The sequence below is a fragment of the Maniola hyperantus genome, chromosome 3, assembly GCF_902806685.2.
Source record: "Maniola hyperantus chromosome 3, iAphHyp1.2, whole genome shotgun sequence".
NCBI lineage: Eukaryota > Metazoa > Arthropoda > Insecta > Lepidoptera > Nymphalidae > Maniola > Maniola hyperantus.
Genome location: NC_048538.1, coordinates 4200262 through 4217006, shown reverse-complemented (window position 1 = coordinate 4217006; position 16745 = coordinate 4200262). Strand labels below are relative to the sequence as shown.

General features: G+C 35.9%; 1 protein-coding gene across 1 annotated transcript in view; it reads right to left on the bottom strand.

The window, feature by feature from the left end:
* The window catches only part of rl (Mitogen-activated protein kinase rl), a 58192-nt gene that overhangs the window by 13039 nt on the left and 28408 nt on the right, over positions 1 to 16745 (bottom strand). The window contains exons 2-6 of the mRNA XM_034984314.2: positions 12775 to 12901; positions 11819 to 11929; positions 7986 to 8120; positions 4054 to 4170; positions 1795 to 1962 (exon numbers count right to left, since the gene is read on the bottom strand). Of these exons, the coding sequence (XP_034840205.1) occupies positions 1795 to 1962; positions 4054 to 4170; positions 7986 to 8120; positions 11819 to 11929; positions 12775 to 12901 (658 nt within the window). The remainder of the gene's footprint in view (positions 1 to 1794; positions 1963 to 4053; positions 4171 to 7985; positions 8121 to 11818; positions 11930 to 12774; positions 12902 to 16745) is intronic.

The window sequence follows — 16745 nt, the reverse complement described above, 5'->3', positions numbered from 1 at the left end:
CGGGAAGTGGCTAGATGAGGAAGGCTGAGGACCGGGTGTAGTAGCGCTCTTTAGGGTAGGCCTATGTCCAACAGTGGACGTCCACAGGCTGATGATGATGATGATTTAATTATATAAAGTCTATTGGTAGTGATTTTGTTTCCCGCCGAGTTAGATCTATTGTCAACATACAAACCCAGTCAATCACTCTAAAATTATGCACCGCACGCAAAATGGTAATGTCACGTCATCATACCGTACCTAGGTAACCTAATTAATAATATTGCTAATTACTTTAAACATTACGTCGACGGCACTCCAATTATGCAAATTATTATTAAAGTCAAACTTTTGTGTTGTTATTAGCATAACTTTAATTTACCTATTATTTTATACAGACGTGTTTATTCTGTACACTGACCGTAAAAAATATATTTACACAATTTTTACTTTTTATTCATAGATACATATACAGTGTTTCTTTTAAATGGGACTTGGGATTGACTAAGCCAAGTTTTTTTTACAAAAAATACCACGATGGTTCCTAAGACAGTTTCCCTGTATGGTTTTGGATTTCCTCATACTGTCCTAGTTAAAGAAACACTGTATATTAATACTATTTATATAACACGCTAGATATGGCGTGCCATTTAAAATGACAGTTAATTTTGTGCCGATTTGTTTGAAGAGCCTCACCGAGCGTACCGGGAATAAAAATTGACTTTGTGTTAAATGATCCTCGTGTTGACAAATGCCTAATCAATAACATTTAATTCCGAGTACGCTCAGATGATGCTATCACTGTTGCTATCAATGCCAAATGGCGATAATCAAGTTGATTCTTCCTTCTGTTAGAAAGATTCGGCAGTTAACTGACGTGGAAACCGCAAAGATAGTATATTTTGCTTACTTCCATAGTATTATGTCTTATGGAATCTTAATATGGGGTAAAGCGGCAGATATTGGGAGAATTTTTGTATTACAAAAAAGGGCAATACGCGCAATTTATAACTTAAGACCACGCGATTCCCTTCGAGAGAAATTTAAGAAATAGATATCCTTACTGTAGCCTCTCAATATATTTATAATAACATAATTTTTGTAAGACAAAATATTCTTAGTTACAAGAAAATTGGTGATCTACACAATAGGCTAACTAGAAACAGAGACAAACTTGCAGCTCCGCCTCAGGAAAGTCCAAAAGTCATTTGTGGGTATGGGTATTACCTTTTATAATAAAATCCCGCAAACTATTTTGGACTTACCTTTGCACAAGTTTAAAAAATCTATTAAAAATATACTCCTGAAAAAAGCATATTACACAATTGAAGATTATCTAAATGATAAAAGAGCGTGGATTTGACCTGCAGCTCGTTCCAGCAACGCACAAGACTGCAAATACTATTTTATACATGGCATAATCTTGTACCTATATCAAATATTTGAAAAGAGCAACCGCCGAGTTTCTTGCTGGTTCTTCTCGGCAGGTAAGGCATTCCGAACCAGTGGTAGATGCATCCGACTATTCGTAAGCACTTGTAAAAGTTTATACGAATAAAAAAGATTTTCATTTCATTTCATTTCATTCAAAAATATGTCGTCAATTGCATATCTAGCGTATTACAAGGAATACTATATACATATATACGTATTAATAGGAATAGGACTACAGGGAATTTCTAAAACGCTAGTGATATCTACAAACAGGTGAATTGGTTGCTACGGAACTTGCGTGGCGTCCCCACATGTTACATACACGGCACATAGATCGGCTAACTTTATAAGTCTTTAGTTTTGCCCGAGTAAAGTTTTTACCTTTTCATTGATGATACAGTCCAAATCTTCTTGACTTGGTGAGCCCAGCACGCCAAGGATATGGTTCAGTTGATCGAGGTAGTGCTTCCCCGGAAAGATTGGCCGGTTCGATAGCATCTCCGCCAGGATACATCCCACAGACCAGATGTCTATTGACTTCGTGTAGCCCTGGTAATGACAGAAAGAGGTACAGGTATAGGATACAACTTATAACATGATAATGGCAATGGCGCATGAGGAGTCATTTTTACTTTTACGAACTATATTCCATTGTATGCGTTCATATTTTATCCATCAAAAATTTCTGATACCTAATAAGAAGTCGCAACGAGGAACGAAGTTAAGTAAAAGAATGTTAAAAGCTAAATTTGGCGAATTGACAATATGTCGTTGTCTTTGAATCCTTTCAAGCTTTATTTTATCTTCAAAATTATTTTATTTTATCTTTCCCAAATCCACGAGCAACGGAAATATCATTTGATACGTTCGTCGTTCGTATTCTCACCGCGATGTATTTTTTATGAAGCTCTTTTGTATTTATAACAACCAAAAAATATTCACTTTTCTAAAGAGAATCTCAGAAATATTTTTATTTGGAATAAAAGAGTACAGTACATGTTTCGTCTCTATTGTCTGAACAAAAGTCGCTAGATTTACATTTACATTTTAACAATTAATCCTAATCCTAATAGTATTATAAATGTGAAAGTGTGGATGTTTAGATGTTTAGATGTTTGTTACTCAATCACGCAAAAACGGCTGAACGGATTTTGATGAAATTTGGAATGGAGATAGATTATACCCTGGATTACCACAGAGGCTACTTTTTATCCCGATTTTATTAAATCAAAGAGTTCTCGCGGGATTTTGAAAAATATAAATCCACGCGGACGAAGTCGCGGGCATCAGCTAGTAAAAGAATATTTTCGATAGCCAAATATTATATCCAAGCATTGAAATTCACTTCACCATAAAATGTAAATTTAATCGAGGATTTACAGTGAAAACGCAATTAAAGTCGTATTTCATTTCAATAAAATATTTATACACCTTAGAGTAAGACGTTTATTAAAATGTCCTCCGTAGATATTATGCATTCAGAGTGAACGAAGCGTATTTTATTTAAAATTATATTCGTCATCCCCGACGAGAAATCTCTTCCCACTCGACAGTTTCATGAATGTCTAGCGTAATTTGCAAAATAATTACAGCGCTGCCGAGCATTTGCGCCAATGTGCCATTGATGCTTGAAATAATTACTTTGCGTTCAATATAAATACATTTAGAACGAAAACATGCTGCGAAAAGGAAAGAGAAAAGTTGATTAAATATTGAGACAACAACGCTTTCCTATTTTACAGAGGCCATAATCCATAATCTAAGAAAATAAATTCCGTAATCTACAGAAATTGTTTCTAATTTATGGAATCCGTAATCTACGGAACTTATTCTTTAAACTACGGAATTATACTTATATAACTTATTCTTCGAAAAAATTGTTGATGTTGTTACATGCTTTTTGCTCAGAAAACTTGTTGCCTATCTGCATGCCAAATATTAGCCCAATCCGTCCAGTAGTTTGAGCTGTGCGTTGATAGATCAGTCAGTCAGTCAGCCTTTCCTTTTATATACATAGATTATTCGATTATTTATTATTTTCATAAGTATAATGAAACTGAAAACAACTTACATCGATATCCAATTAAAAAGTATAACTTGTGTTACTGTTTCATTTATATCTCCTCAAAATTAATACAGCTCCAGAAAATTAAAAAAAAATATGTCGATATAATTGAATCAGACACTTAATTAGTTTTTTCTTTACTTATACCCCAGTCCTCACCAACAAAAGATACGAGTATCTTCCCACTCGACAATTCCACAGGCTTCATAAAACTGAAGTACTACAGCAGACAACTTGCAAAAAATATTACAATGCTCTCGAGCACTCGCGGCAACCTCGAAATAATGACTGCATTCGATAAAATATTTCACAACAAAGGCTGTCTCTGAAAGTGTCATTTACAGAGATCGTTGACGAAACACAGCGCTTTATATCGAAGATTATTATATAAGAGGAACAGGGTCCGCGCGAATTCTGCATTGGCAAGTTCAATTGTTCGTTAATAAAGTCGAGTCGAAATATTATGGCACTGATATTTTGCGAAAAATATGTGTCAAAAGTAAATATTTAAACAAATGCCAGTTGAAATTTTCTTTGTAAATAAAGAAAAATAACTGCTAGGACAAAATTCTTACCTTAGAATTGAGCATAATTTCTGGAGCGCGGTACCAGCGTGTGGCGACGTACTCCGTCAGGAAGCCCGTGTGGTCATGATCAGGGTCTGCCACTCGCGCCAGACCGAAGTCGCAAATCTACAACAAAAAACGTAATTAGGATTGCCATAAAGTTGAATTATGATGCTTAAAAGCATACCCATCACGGTTTACAATGCGTCTACATTATCTCAGATAGTATGACATTAGGTACACTCGTCCGTTATGATTATAAAAGCCTGTATGGCTCTGGAACTTTTGCTTTTAAGCAAATAGCCTCGGTGAAAAGTTGGAGGATTGACATTAAATCCCACTATGGACTCAAACAAATAAATTATGGCTTATTTTCTTTAGCTGATTTAAACGCATAGGCTTGCCGGTTAATAATTTCTAAAATGCATGCCATAAAGGACCGTCCCAACATTATATGAGAATGAATTCTTATTATTAGTCAATGGAGAAGAAGAGAAGAGAACTTTTAGTGGAACATATACCATTTTAGCAATACGCTACATACTAAATCGTTTATCAGAAACCAAAAGAAGAAGTGGAGTGAAATTATTAAAACTAACGAGCTCTATCAGCAGCGGGTATTGGCGTTTAGCGGCCCGTTATTGTACCTAACAAGTCGCCGCTAAAATCCATTTGTTAGCAAAAAATACCACTTTAGCAATACGCTACATACTAAATCGTTTATCAGAAAACAAAAGAAGAAGTGGAGTAAAATTATTAAAACTAACGAGCTCTATCAGCAGCGGGGATTGGTGTTTAGCGGCCCGTTATTGTACCTAACAAGTCGCCGCTAAAATCCATTTGTTAGCAAAAAATACCACTTTAGCAATACGCTACATACTAAATCGTTTATCAGAAAACAAAAGAAGAAGTGGAGTAAAATTATTAAAACTAACGAGCTCTATCAGCAGCGGGGATTGGTGTTTAGCGGCCCGTTATTGTACCTAACACGTCGCCGCTAAAAGCCATTTGTTAGCACATTGTTGATACTCAAAGTCCTCTGCTAATGAATAGCCGGAGCAGCGTTTTCTTTAGCGCCGGAAAGCACTTTGCGAGAAATAATAAGTTTTACTATTTGCCGCCATTTTAAAAAGCTTCGTAAATGTAGCCTACATTTTTAATGTTACTAAAAACTTTACTACAACTTTTTAGTAACATTATGTTTTGTATTAATACAAAACTTTCATCATCATCATCTCAACCCGTCGCCGGCACACTACTGGGAACGAGCCTAATATCTGAATGAAAAGGCTATCCCGCTACGTTAGCCAAGTGCGGATTAGCAGACTTCACACACCGACTGTCGAGAACCTTTTCCTTCTCTTTGGAGAATTTCACAGTCTAGAATTAGGTCTAGTTTGAATATTAAGAAAATTACCTACCCCAACACACATTACACATTGGCCGGTACTTGCGGAACGCATTCGGCCAATGTTAAGATTTTGAGATTTTGAGATGCTCCCATTAACTAATGAATCATTTATAATATAATATAAATTATTATTAATTTGGTAAACATTCATATCATAAATTAAATTTTAATTCTAGTGAGGAGTTTTTAGGCTAAATCAAAAAATAAAATATAGAACTTGCTTTATACTAAATAAGCATTGAATTTTGTTTCCAAAGTGAAGCAAATGATAGTAATACAATAATATATATATATATTTTTTATTACCAACATAAGGAATGTTTAACAAATCCAATTTAGACACAGCAAAAAACCACGAAGGTTTAAAAATTATGTCATTCCGTCTACTTCTTAATACATAATAATAGTGCTTCTATAAACAATTTACATTGTTTATAGAAACACTTATTACATTAAATTTTATACAAAAATGGGGATCATTACAATTTGTTAATATAATATGATTTTAGCTTATATTTTAAATTAAATCTAGTTAGTTCATTTCTAATTTTGTTATCTAAAGTATTTATTAGGCGAGGGATTTAGTTAGTGATACTGTCAAATAAAGCATTAGAGCGACACAACTCTCAAGTAATGAAACTAGTTAATTCACTAATGTATTTTACTTAAATGCTAGCAACTGTGCAAAATGTTCCCTCACGAACTTACCTGACATAAAGCTCTAATTTCTCACTATACCTATGGAATTAAGCTCTAACATCTGAATTATTCTCTGGAGTTCAAATTATGATATTAAAAGTATTAGCAACAACTTTCCATGAAAAGCTCATATATTTCCATTACGCTACATTAAACTTTATAGTTGTAATATTAACAATGTTTAATGTACTGTAAAATGTTAAAAATACACGTATTATATTTTTCAATCAAAACGTAAAATTAATTAATTTAATGATATTCATAGTAAATTATTATTGTAGTTTACAGTATAATATAAACAAACTAAAAGCTGGGTTTTATAGTGTCACAGGAATTTTCAAACCCAACACTATATAGATATAGACCAAGCTCATACAATTAAAAAGTGAAGACAAAGACGTACGTTTATATGTATATTACTAGCTGCCCCGGCGAGCTTCGTACCGCCTAACAGTCGATTATTTTACAGGATTTTTTTAAAAAATTTCCCTCCGTAAGAACCATCCTCGTACTTCAAGGAATACTATAAAAAAAGAATTAGCGAAATCGGTTCAGCTGTTTTCGAGTTTTGCGATCAGCAACACATTTTGCGATTCATTTTTAGGGTTCCGTACCTCAAAAGGAAAAACGGAACCCTTATAAGATCACTTTGTTGTCTGTCTGTCTGTCTGTCAAGAAACCTACAGGGTACTTCCCGTTGACCTAGAATCATGAAATTTGGCAGCTAGGTAGATCTTATAGCTGACATTTGGGGAAAAATCTGAAACCGTGAATTTAGGGTTAGATCACACAAAAAAAATTAAATTGTGGTCATGAACTAATAATTAGTATTTTCAACTTTCGAAGTGAGTGACTATATCAAGTGGGGTATCATATGAAAGGCCTTCACTTGTACATTCTAAAACAGATTTTTATTTATTTTTATGCATCATAGTTTTTTTAATTATCGTGCAAAATGTCGAAAAAATACGACTGTAGTACGGAACCCTCATTGCGCGAGCCTGACTCGCACTTGGCCGGTTTTATATATAGAGATGTGCGTGCCACATACGCGTAGCGACACAGCATACACATTTTGATACTGGCAGCGTGCTTCAAAAAATGACGGCCCGTTACGTTCCCGGTTTCGTTGAAAGTCGTTCATACAGTGCGACCAGGCTATCTTGGCGCGTGGCGAAAATCGGAACTGACGTTGCCGTCAAGTGTCCCCTTTGTTCTTGTTTGAATATTCTAAGCCTGTTCTCCAACAGCGCCCCCCTGTCAATGTCATTGAAGTGCCAAGAGAGCCTTGTCGCACTGTAACTTGATATGTGTAAAAAAAAAAAGTGTAAAAATTCAACCGACCTGACTTTGGTTAATAGTAACTAAAAAATAGTTTAAATTCATCTTAAGTATCTAAGGTTGCCTGGAAGAGATCGCTATTGTAACGATAAGGCCGCCTATTGTACATGCTATCTTTGATAAGTTTCTATTGTTTTGGTTTTGGTGTACAATAAAGCATATTTTACTTTTTTACTTACTTTAATTGCGAAATCTGCTCGAGTGTAATGTCTCGTCTCAAAATTGAGGTCAATGACACTCATCCCAGAGGGGTAACATGTTGTTGAATTAAAACTACGAGTATGGTTTGATCTTGTAGTGAAATTTCCTACTCGTTATTCTCTCGCTAAAGTTTGCCAGACGCTCTCTGTGATCGTGTTCTTTTCTCAAGCATCGTTTTCGTCAAAAATGGGGATCACTTATATCGAATGTTATAAACAACAACTTGGCGAATTTTTCGCAAAGTTGGCACGGTCTAAATTAGTAAACTATCAGTACTAACTAATATTACCTTTAAATCACAGGTGGTGTTCAACAATAAGTTGGAGGGCTTAAGGTCCCGATGCAGCACGTTTGCCGAGTGGATATATTTGAGCCCCCGCAGGATTTGGTAGAGGAAGTAGCAGATGTGGTCATTACTTAATTTCTGGAACAAAAAAGGACGCATTTATTCTAGTCTTTAAAAAAGGAAAAGGAGGTATTTATTTAAACAGTAAATAATGGCCGCGACTGCATCCGCGTGGATTTAGATCTTTTTAAACATCGTGCATGGGAACTCCTTGATTTTCCCGGATAAAGTAGACTTGTGTAGTGATGTAAAGTTTTGCCACTGACTTGACTCAACGATAGAAACGACGTTTTGCGAAGCCGAAACTCTCTACTCTCTCTCTATAGCTCGATTTGTGATTGGTTTATGACTCTAATGGTAAGCGCCCACTGAGATTTTTGTCTCTGTACTTTGTATGGGATTACGCAAAAGAGAGAGCGCTATACTAAGTTCTTTTCGCAGATAGGGTATAGTGTGCCGCATGCAGCACGCTCTTGCCAGCTTGCGGGTTGCTGTCAGTAATATGGATAGGGTAACGTCGTTAAGTATGGGAGCTTGTATGAAATACATAGATGTGACACTGTGACACCATAAACAATTTTTTTGTTAAATCGATAATTTGGTAGGAGAACTAGAGTAACCGACATAGCTCAACCGGGTTGCGAAGCTGAAGTGGCAATGGGCAGGGCACATAGTTCGTAAAACCGATAGACGTTGGGGTCCCAAGGTGCTGGAATGGCGACCTCGCACAGCGCAAGCGCAGCGTTGGAAGACCGTCCACTAGGTGGACGGACAACATCAGACGGGTCGCAGGGAGCCGCTGGATTCAGGCGGCGCGGCGGCGCAAGACCATGGCGTGTGGAAGTCCCTACAAGAGACCTATGTCCAGCAGTGGACATCTATCGATTAATGATGATGATGATAATTTGGTGCCACGTTAGTCTAACGTAGGCTAACATGGCCCACGACTTTGTCCCTTCACTCATATTGTTCGACATCAAATGTTAAATATGGGTTATCAAATTTATGTAAATCTGCTGAAGCAATAAATGATTTATTTATTTAATTTATTATCATCATCTCAATCCTCGCCGGCTTCTACCACTACCGATGATTGGTCTCCTCTTAGAATGAGAAGGGCCATAGTGAACCACGCTGGCCAAGTGCGGATTGGCACACTTCACACACCTTCGAGAACATTATGGAGGAACTCTCATGGCATGCACGTTGTCCTGCTCCGTTAACTTCATTGCACCGAGTCGCGCGCTTTTATGTGGTAGTATAATTATAATATAAACTGTATAATTTATATTTTACACTAAATATAAATTGCTTCCAAAATGTACACGATCATAATCAAACGCTCAAGATAGACTTCAGGATTCTAAACAATGTGCGTACCATGTATTTTTTAAGTTTTCCACTCAATTTAGTTGAGATACGAGCAGATGTATTAGTATAATTCAGAATAGAAAAATATTTTTTTAACAAACCAAGTAATAAAATACAACATTGTACCGAGTTTTTATTATTGTAACAATAATTATGCCTGGGGAATGAAATAACTTTGTACCTACTGAAACTCGATATTACAAAATGTTTGATATAATATTTTACAGAGGCTCGAAACCAAAGACTAAAGACTATATTTTACTAAATGATGCCCGCGACTGCGTGGATTTAGGTGCCTTAAAAATCTCGAGGGAATTATTTATTTTCTGGGAAAAGGCTATTTCTGTACGAAATGTCGTCAAAATCGATTAAAAGACAAAAACCGGCCAAGTGCGAGTCAGACTCGCGCAACGAGGGTTCCGTGATATCATTTTTCATGATAATTCAAAAACTATGACGCATAAATAAAAATCTGATTTAGAATGCACAGGTGAAGACCTTTTATATGATACCCCACTTGATATAGTTAACTTACTTCGAAAATTAAAAATAAAAATTATTAGTTCATGACCACAGTTTAATTTTTTTTGTGTGTTGTAACCACAAATTCACGGTTTTCAGATTTTTCCCCGAATGTCTGCCATAAGACCTACCTACATGCCAAATTTCATGATTCTTGGTCAACGGGAAGTACCCTGTAGGTTTCTTGACAGACCGACAGACAGACAGACAGACAACAAAGTGATCCTATAAGGGTTCCGTTTTTCCTTTTGAGGTACGGAACCCTAAAAAGGTAACAGACAGACCGACAAGACAGACTTTTGCATTTATAATATTAGTATGGATAGTATCGATTATTCTAGAAGTGATAGATAAAAGTTCAGTTCCAGCGCGAAAAAAATCATTGACGACAGTTTCAGTTCTGATTCAGATCTCAAGTTTTCGTATCTCAAGACTACACTATAGGTACATTATAGACAGTTTAGCTGGTGTGTCAGTAGAAGTAGCAAGAAATGGTTTAAAAAGAAGATACTGACTGACTGACATATCAATACACAGCTCAAACTACTAGGTCTAAAAGCCTGTCGATTTTCTCTATAAGGTACGACTCTAACAAAGGCCTTTCAAAAAATTTCGATAGGCAGTAACGGTATGAAAATGTTCCAAATAGCCTGTCTACTTTTCAGCCTATTCTTTTTAAAACTCTGCCTGCTAGGGCATTGTTGTACAACCTGGGATCGGGGAGTCGGGGGAGGGTCGCTATAAAGGGTCGCAATCTGCCCAAAAAAATAAGTTCTTACCTGTTACAAAATTAAATTAAAATTCTTTTGGAACTTTACCTTTATGTTTGCTATTCGTAATTTTGGGCTCAGTTTCTTTTCAAGCATTTATTTTAATAAAAACCAGTCAAGTGTGAGAAGGACTCGGAATGATCCGGCATTAGATTTGTCTTGATGGCTACGTACATAAACTCTGACTCTGACGCGAGTTCAAATCCTGCCGGTCCGCAATTTTTGATATGTATATTTAAAATTATTTAGAAATTTCCTTGAAGTGTAGGCAAAACACTATAAAAATTATAAAATATAGTACTTACATAAACTTCTTAAAAAATCAAAATGGCGGTTTTATGCGACTTAAGATACCCAATGTCCAGGGCGTCTGCCAGGGGTTTGCCACGATACCTACTAAATGTCTGACAATGCATGACGCGATTTTTAACACTATTCCGAAGAAAATCTAAAAAAATTAACCTTTATACTTTGACGCAAGATTTTATACGTCTTTGTTACCTGTTATCTGCCAAAGCCACCACGATCTAAACTTCATAGTCGCTGATCGTTCTTACCTGTGGTGTTGGGGACAGTGCGCATGGGAACTTTCAGTTTTTATAAAATAACGAAGGTCTGACCCTCACAGGCTCTAAGTCTAGAATGTTATGCGCCGTATAAAATGTCAGTTATTTTATCGCGGGCATCAACTATTAAACTATAAAGATAAATATTTTACTATTACGTCCGAATGGGTTTTTAGTAAAGGAATCAATGAACTACCTATGAGATAGCAAAAGTGCATAGATAGCAATGGTACATACTTTGATTAAATAAATCTTAAATCTAAATATATAAAAGGAAAAAGTGACTGACTGACTGACTGACTGATCTATCAACGCACAGCTCAAACTACTGGACGGATCGGGCTGAAATTTGGCATGCAGGCAGCTATTATGACGTAGGCATCCGCTTAGAAAGGATTTTTGAAAATTCTACCCCTAAGGGGGTGAAATAGGGGTTTGAAATTTGTGTAGTCCACGCGGATGAAGTCGCTAGCATAAGCTAGTATATTATATCCCTTACAAAACGCCAATTTTATATGTAAGGACCTAATATTAACTATATAGTTACCTGTGTTTTTAATAATTTGTAAAGATCCGTTTCCATTAGACACTGTACGATGTAGACATCCTTCATCTGGTCGATGGTCTCTGCTCTTAATATATCTCTAATGTCGATAATCTGAAACCAAGAATACAGTTAAGATATTGATCAAACTTACAAATCTATATATATATATATAAAAGGAAAAGCTGACTGACTGACTTACTAATCTATCAAACCACTGCACCGGACGGATTCGGCTGAAATTTGGAATGCAGATATTATGACGTACGCATCCGCTAATAAAGAATTGTTGAAAATTCAACCCTAAGGGGGTAAAATAGGGGTTTGAAATTTGTGTAGTCCACGCGAACGAAGTTGCGGGCATAAGCTACTCCTACTATAAATGATTTCTTAACCTAGACTTAAGTAGTGCTTTTTATCTGCCATGATTGTGGCCAAGCGCAAGTCTATCTCTCGTTTAAAAAGAAAGAAGGTCATATAAGCGGGAGGTCTCGGGTTCGATTCCTGTCAGGGGCATTTGGGAATTTATAATTTCTAAATTGTCTGGTGTAATCTGGTGTGGTAGGAGGCTCCGGCCGTGGCTAGTTACAACCCTACCGGAAAAGCCGTGCCCCCAAGCGATTTAGAGTTTCGGTGCGTTGGCGCGTAGAAATCGATCAGGGGTAAGGGTTTAACGAAACTGCCATACCCCTTCCAAGTTAGCCCACGTCCATCTTAGACTGCATCATGTGAGATCACAGTCAAGGGCTAATTTGTATCGGAGTAAATAAAAAAACTTAACAGTGCTTTCTTTCTGCCATGGTTGTCACCAAGCGCAAGTATATTTCTTGTTTCAAATGAAAAAGCCACCAAACTAGAAAAAGAAGAAGAGAAGAAGAAGATAATTTAGACTTTAGGCAGTCAATTCTTAAAACTGTGATTTTAAATTAACTTAGGTACATTTACTTAAATTAACTTACGTTTTCATGCTTGAATCGGGTGAGAATTTTGATTTCTCTTAGTGTCCTCTGGCAGTATGTCTGGTGTTCGAACGGGGATATTTTCTTAATGGCGACTTTTGCTAATTTGATACTGTCGACTGCAGACCTGTGCAAAACAAAACATTACAAATTAATTAATATGATTTTGCCGCGCTCCCTAGGAATAAGCTCCTTATTATTACTTTGTAACTACAATTTTAGTACATCTTGTATATATAAAAATGAACCGCTGAATGTGTTGCTGATCGCAAATCTCGATAAGAGCTGAACCGATTTCGCAAATTTTTTTATAATATTCCTTGAAGTACGACGATGGTTCTTACGGAGAGAAAAATTTAGAAAATTGCCTGAAAAAGAATCGACTGTTAGGCGGTACGAAGTTCGCCGGGGCAGCTAGTGAAAAATAAAAATAAATAAATAGTTAATGCGTCCCTTAATAGCCCAATATCAAAATTTAGTGGGAAACTGGGAACGTTGTCAAGGATTCCACAATTATTTAAAAAATACTATAAGTAGATGATAACCACGACTTCTTCCAAGTGGATTTAGGTTACCTAAAAATTACGTTACCTGGAGGATTATTGTTAATATGAAAAAACTATAACAGTTAGCAATCTGCGAAAAAATAGCAGACAGGAAGGCACACTTTTGCATTTATAATATCTATAGACATAAGCATCATTAATACAATAATATAAATACTATTAGTACTATTAACATAAGTATGGATATGGATAAGTAATTAAAGTTATACAGAAAACTGAAATAACAACACGTGTTTACGATTGTTTTATTAGAGCTCACGAAAATAATTGGGGGAGAACTTCGGGAAAAAAGAAAATTTCGAGAGGCAATCGGACAAGAATCTTGTTACCACAAACGAGTCACTTAACAAAAAAGTTTGTTAAACGGTACGAAATACTTTTGTGTGATACCGAGCATTCCTATTGAAAAGTTCTTTTTAAAAATAATAATACAGAAAGTTTTGTCACTTAAAAATACAATCTGCCAATAATATTGAATTAGGTATCGAAAATGTGCCTACTGCTATTGATAAAACATCTTACTAGTTGAATGTTACAGACCAATATTGGTCTGTAAAATTCCTCCCCGGAAGCAACGCAGTTGATCACGTTTCTTCCAGGGAGGTATGTAGGACTCACTGTAACACACCAGAATACCCACTAAAAACATATAACAACCTTGCGAACAGATGATCGCGGAAATGAAAACGGAAAACTTCTGTGAACTCGAAGGACCATTTGAACGTTTGTCATGTAGCAGAGACAACGAAAGAATCTATATAACTATTTGGTACTAAATACCTCATTTGTTATGATAATCACAATATAATAAATAGCATTTCCAATGTAACTTAATTTATAATTACTTTGTTACTACAATTTTGGTACATGAAAAATAAAAATAAAATAAATAAATAAATAATCTGTATATATAAAACTCAAAGTCCTGACTGACTGACTGACTAACTGACTGACTGACTTATATATCAACGCACAGCCTAAACTGCTGGTGTTAGAGACATGAAATTTGGAGGTTGTGTTCTTTGTAAAGAGTAGGTGTCCACTAAGGATTTTTCAAAATTCCACCCTTAAGTGGGTTAAATGGGGATTTAAAATTTATGTAGTCCAAGCGGAAGAAGTCGCGAGCATGAGCTAGTATGATTTATGAAATACGCTGTATACAAATGAGGTGTGCAAGTTTCGCCTCCTACTCATATTATGTTGCGTGTCGTGGTCGCGTAGCTCAAAGTCTATCGTTATAAAGTTCAACAATTATTCTCCTAATATAACCGTAACCTCATTGTTGAAGCGTATGACAACTATTTTACACAAAACACACGTTGTACCCGTGTACAAGGAAATAGGAAGTTCAGCTAAAGTTTCGAAATTAGATATACTTTATAGTTTAGAGATAGTTGAGCTTTGGCGGATTAACTTGAAACATAGCCACCCAGTAAACTTACGATCCGTAAAATTTGTTTAGTTGCTGGTTTACATAACTTCGGCAACATTCTAGTCAAGCAGCCTCTTATTTAGAGCTTAGGCTACTGAATTAGTGTAACCAGTGTTTAAGTGCAGTAGGTAAAGTAAAAAGTAAAGTAAAATATGCTTTATTGTACACCAAAACCAAAACAATAGACATATAACAAAGATAGCATGTTCTTACTTACTTCCAGGCAACCTTAGGGTAGACTGTAGAGGAATTTATAAAAATTAAAGAAAGCCGAAGGGGTGTACTAATTAAATAAAGTAAATACACATAATATCAGTATGTATATATAAAAATAAAAATACAACTGTAAATAAGAGAGGAATAGACGACAGATAAGTGGAATAAAAAGTAAAAATAAATACATAAACGCATCAAGTGGAGGATAAATAAAATAGCTTCAATTTCGTGTCAACCAGTCAATAAATTGGATTCGATTGGAAGCCTACTTTTAAACGCATGCAATTCAATGCTACGCGATCGGAATCGTCTAAACGCCTAATCAAGTGTTAATTAAGTCCATTCCATAGTTATAAAAAAACTACCCCACCAGCCCGCCAGTCAATCAGTTTTCCCTTTATATTAAAAAAAGTCCATAATTTTAACAGCTATTACAATTCATCATTATTATCATGATCAACGCATAGCCGGTTCCCTAAGTTCCCTACAGAGCACGGGTCTCTTCTCAGTATGAGAAGGGTATGGCCATAGTCCACCACGCTAGCCAAGTGCCGATTGGCGGACTACACACACCTTTGAAAACATTATGGAGAACTTTCAGGCATGCAGGTTTCCTCACGATGTTTTCCTTCAACGTTAAAGCGAGTGATGAAAAGTTAGAGGTGCGTGCCCGGGATCGAATCCTCGAACTCCCGAATAGGAGACTGATGTCGCAACCACTAGGCTATCACGGTTTTTTACGGCTAGTGGTTAGGTTACTATTACAATAATTACTGAATACCTAATGAAAACAACACTATCCATGCCCCTATAATCCTCAATTCGTCATTGGATTTTTTTTTTTGATCCGGCGACTGTAATAATGTGAACCGGTCATAAAATGGATATTAGAAACAAGAGAGGCTCTCGAAACTCAACACATACTAGAGACGTAGGCAATATTCTCTTCGTCTAAACTTCTGAGATAATGGATATCAAACTAGTTTAATTGATAACTTTCTTATTGGCCCGGTAGTATTTTAATTTTGAAAATAGTTGACACGAACACCTTGATTCACTTTAGCAAACAAAAATTTCGATGATTCACGTGATAGGAAATTAAACGGCTAATATTATGTAAGTATAATTATTATCAACTTAACAATACAATCGCAAAACTCGTGTAGTATTTGCTTTGTACTTTTTCTTCAAAGCGAAGAATCTATTTTAAAAAATAATCCCAGCGAGCTAATGACTACAGACGGTTGTATCCTGTAGCGTAGGCAGGAGTCTATACGAGTTTAGAAATATTTCATAATGTAACACCCCAGTATTTGCTCATTAAAAAGAATCGAGCTGTTTTCTCAAAGCTTTTACAGATCATAAAGTCAGCAGGAGATTCTAAAATAGGGGAAATTCTGAAATATGCCGTCACTCTAAAAATCAGACGGCTGACTATTGGCTGAGATTTGTGCGTCTTGTTAGGATACGTAGGATAGGTGTAAAACCCAATCAAAATGAAGTATTCCTATTGCTTTATATTGATAGCTTAGCACTACCAAGTCAGCTCATTGAAATATTTTCCACAAGAGCTAAGATGAGCTAAGCTATGAATTAAAGGTAAAGGCATTGGAGTAGTCCAATATATCTAAGAATAGCGATTTCCGATATACGAAGGATATATTATTGTGTAAAACCCAATCAAAGTGAAGCAATCAGAGAAGCAAGCTTTTATTAATATCTTAGCACTGCCAAGTTCATTGAAATCTTTTCCACAA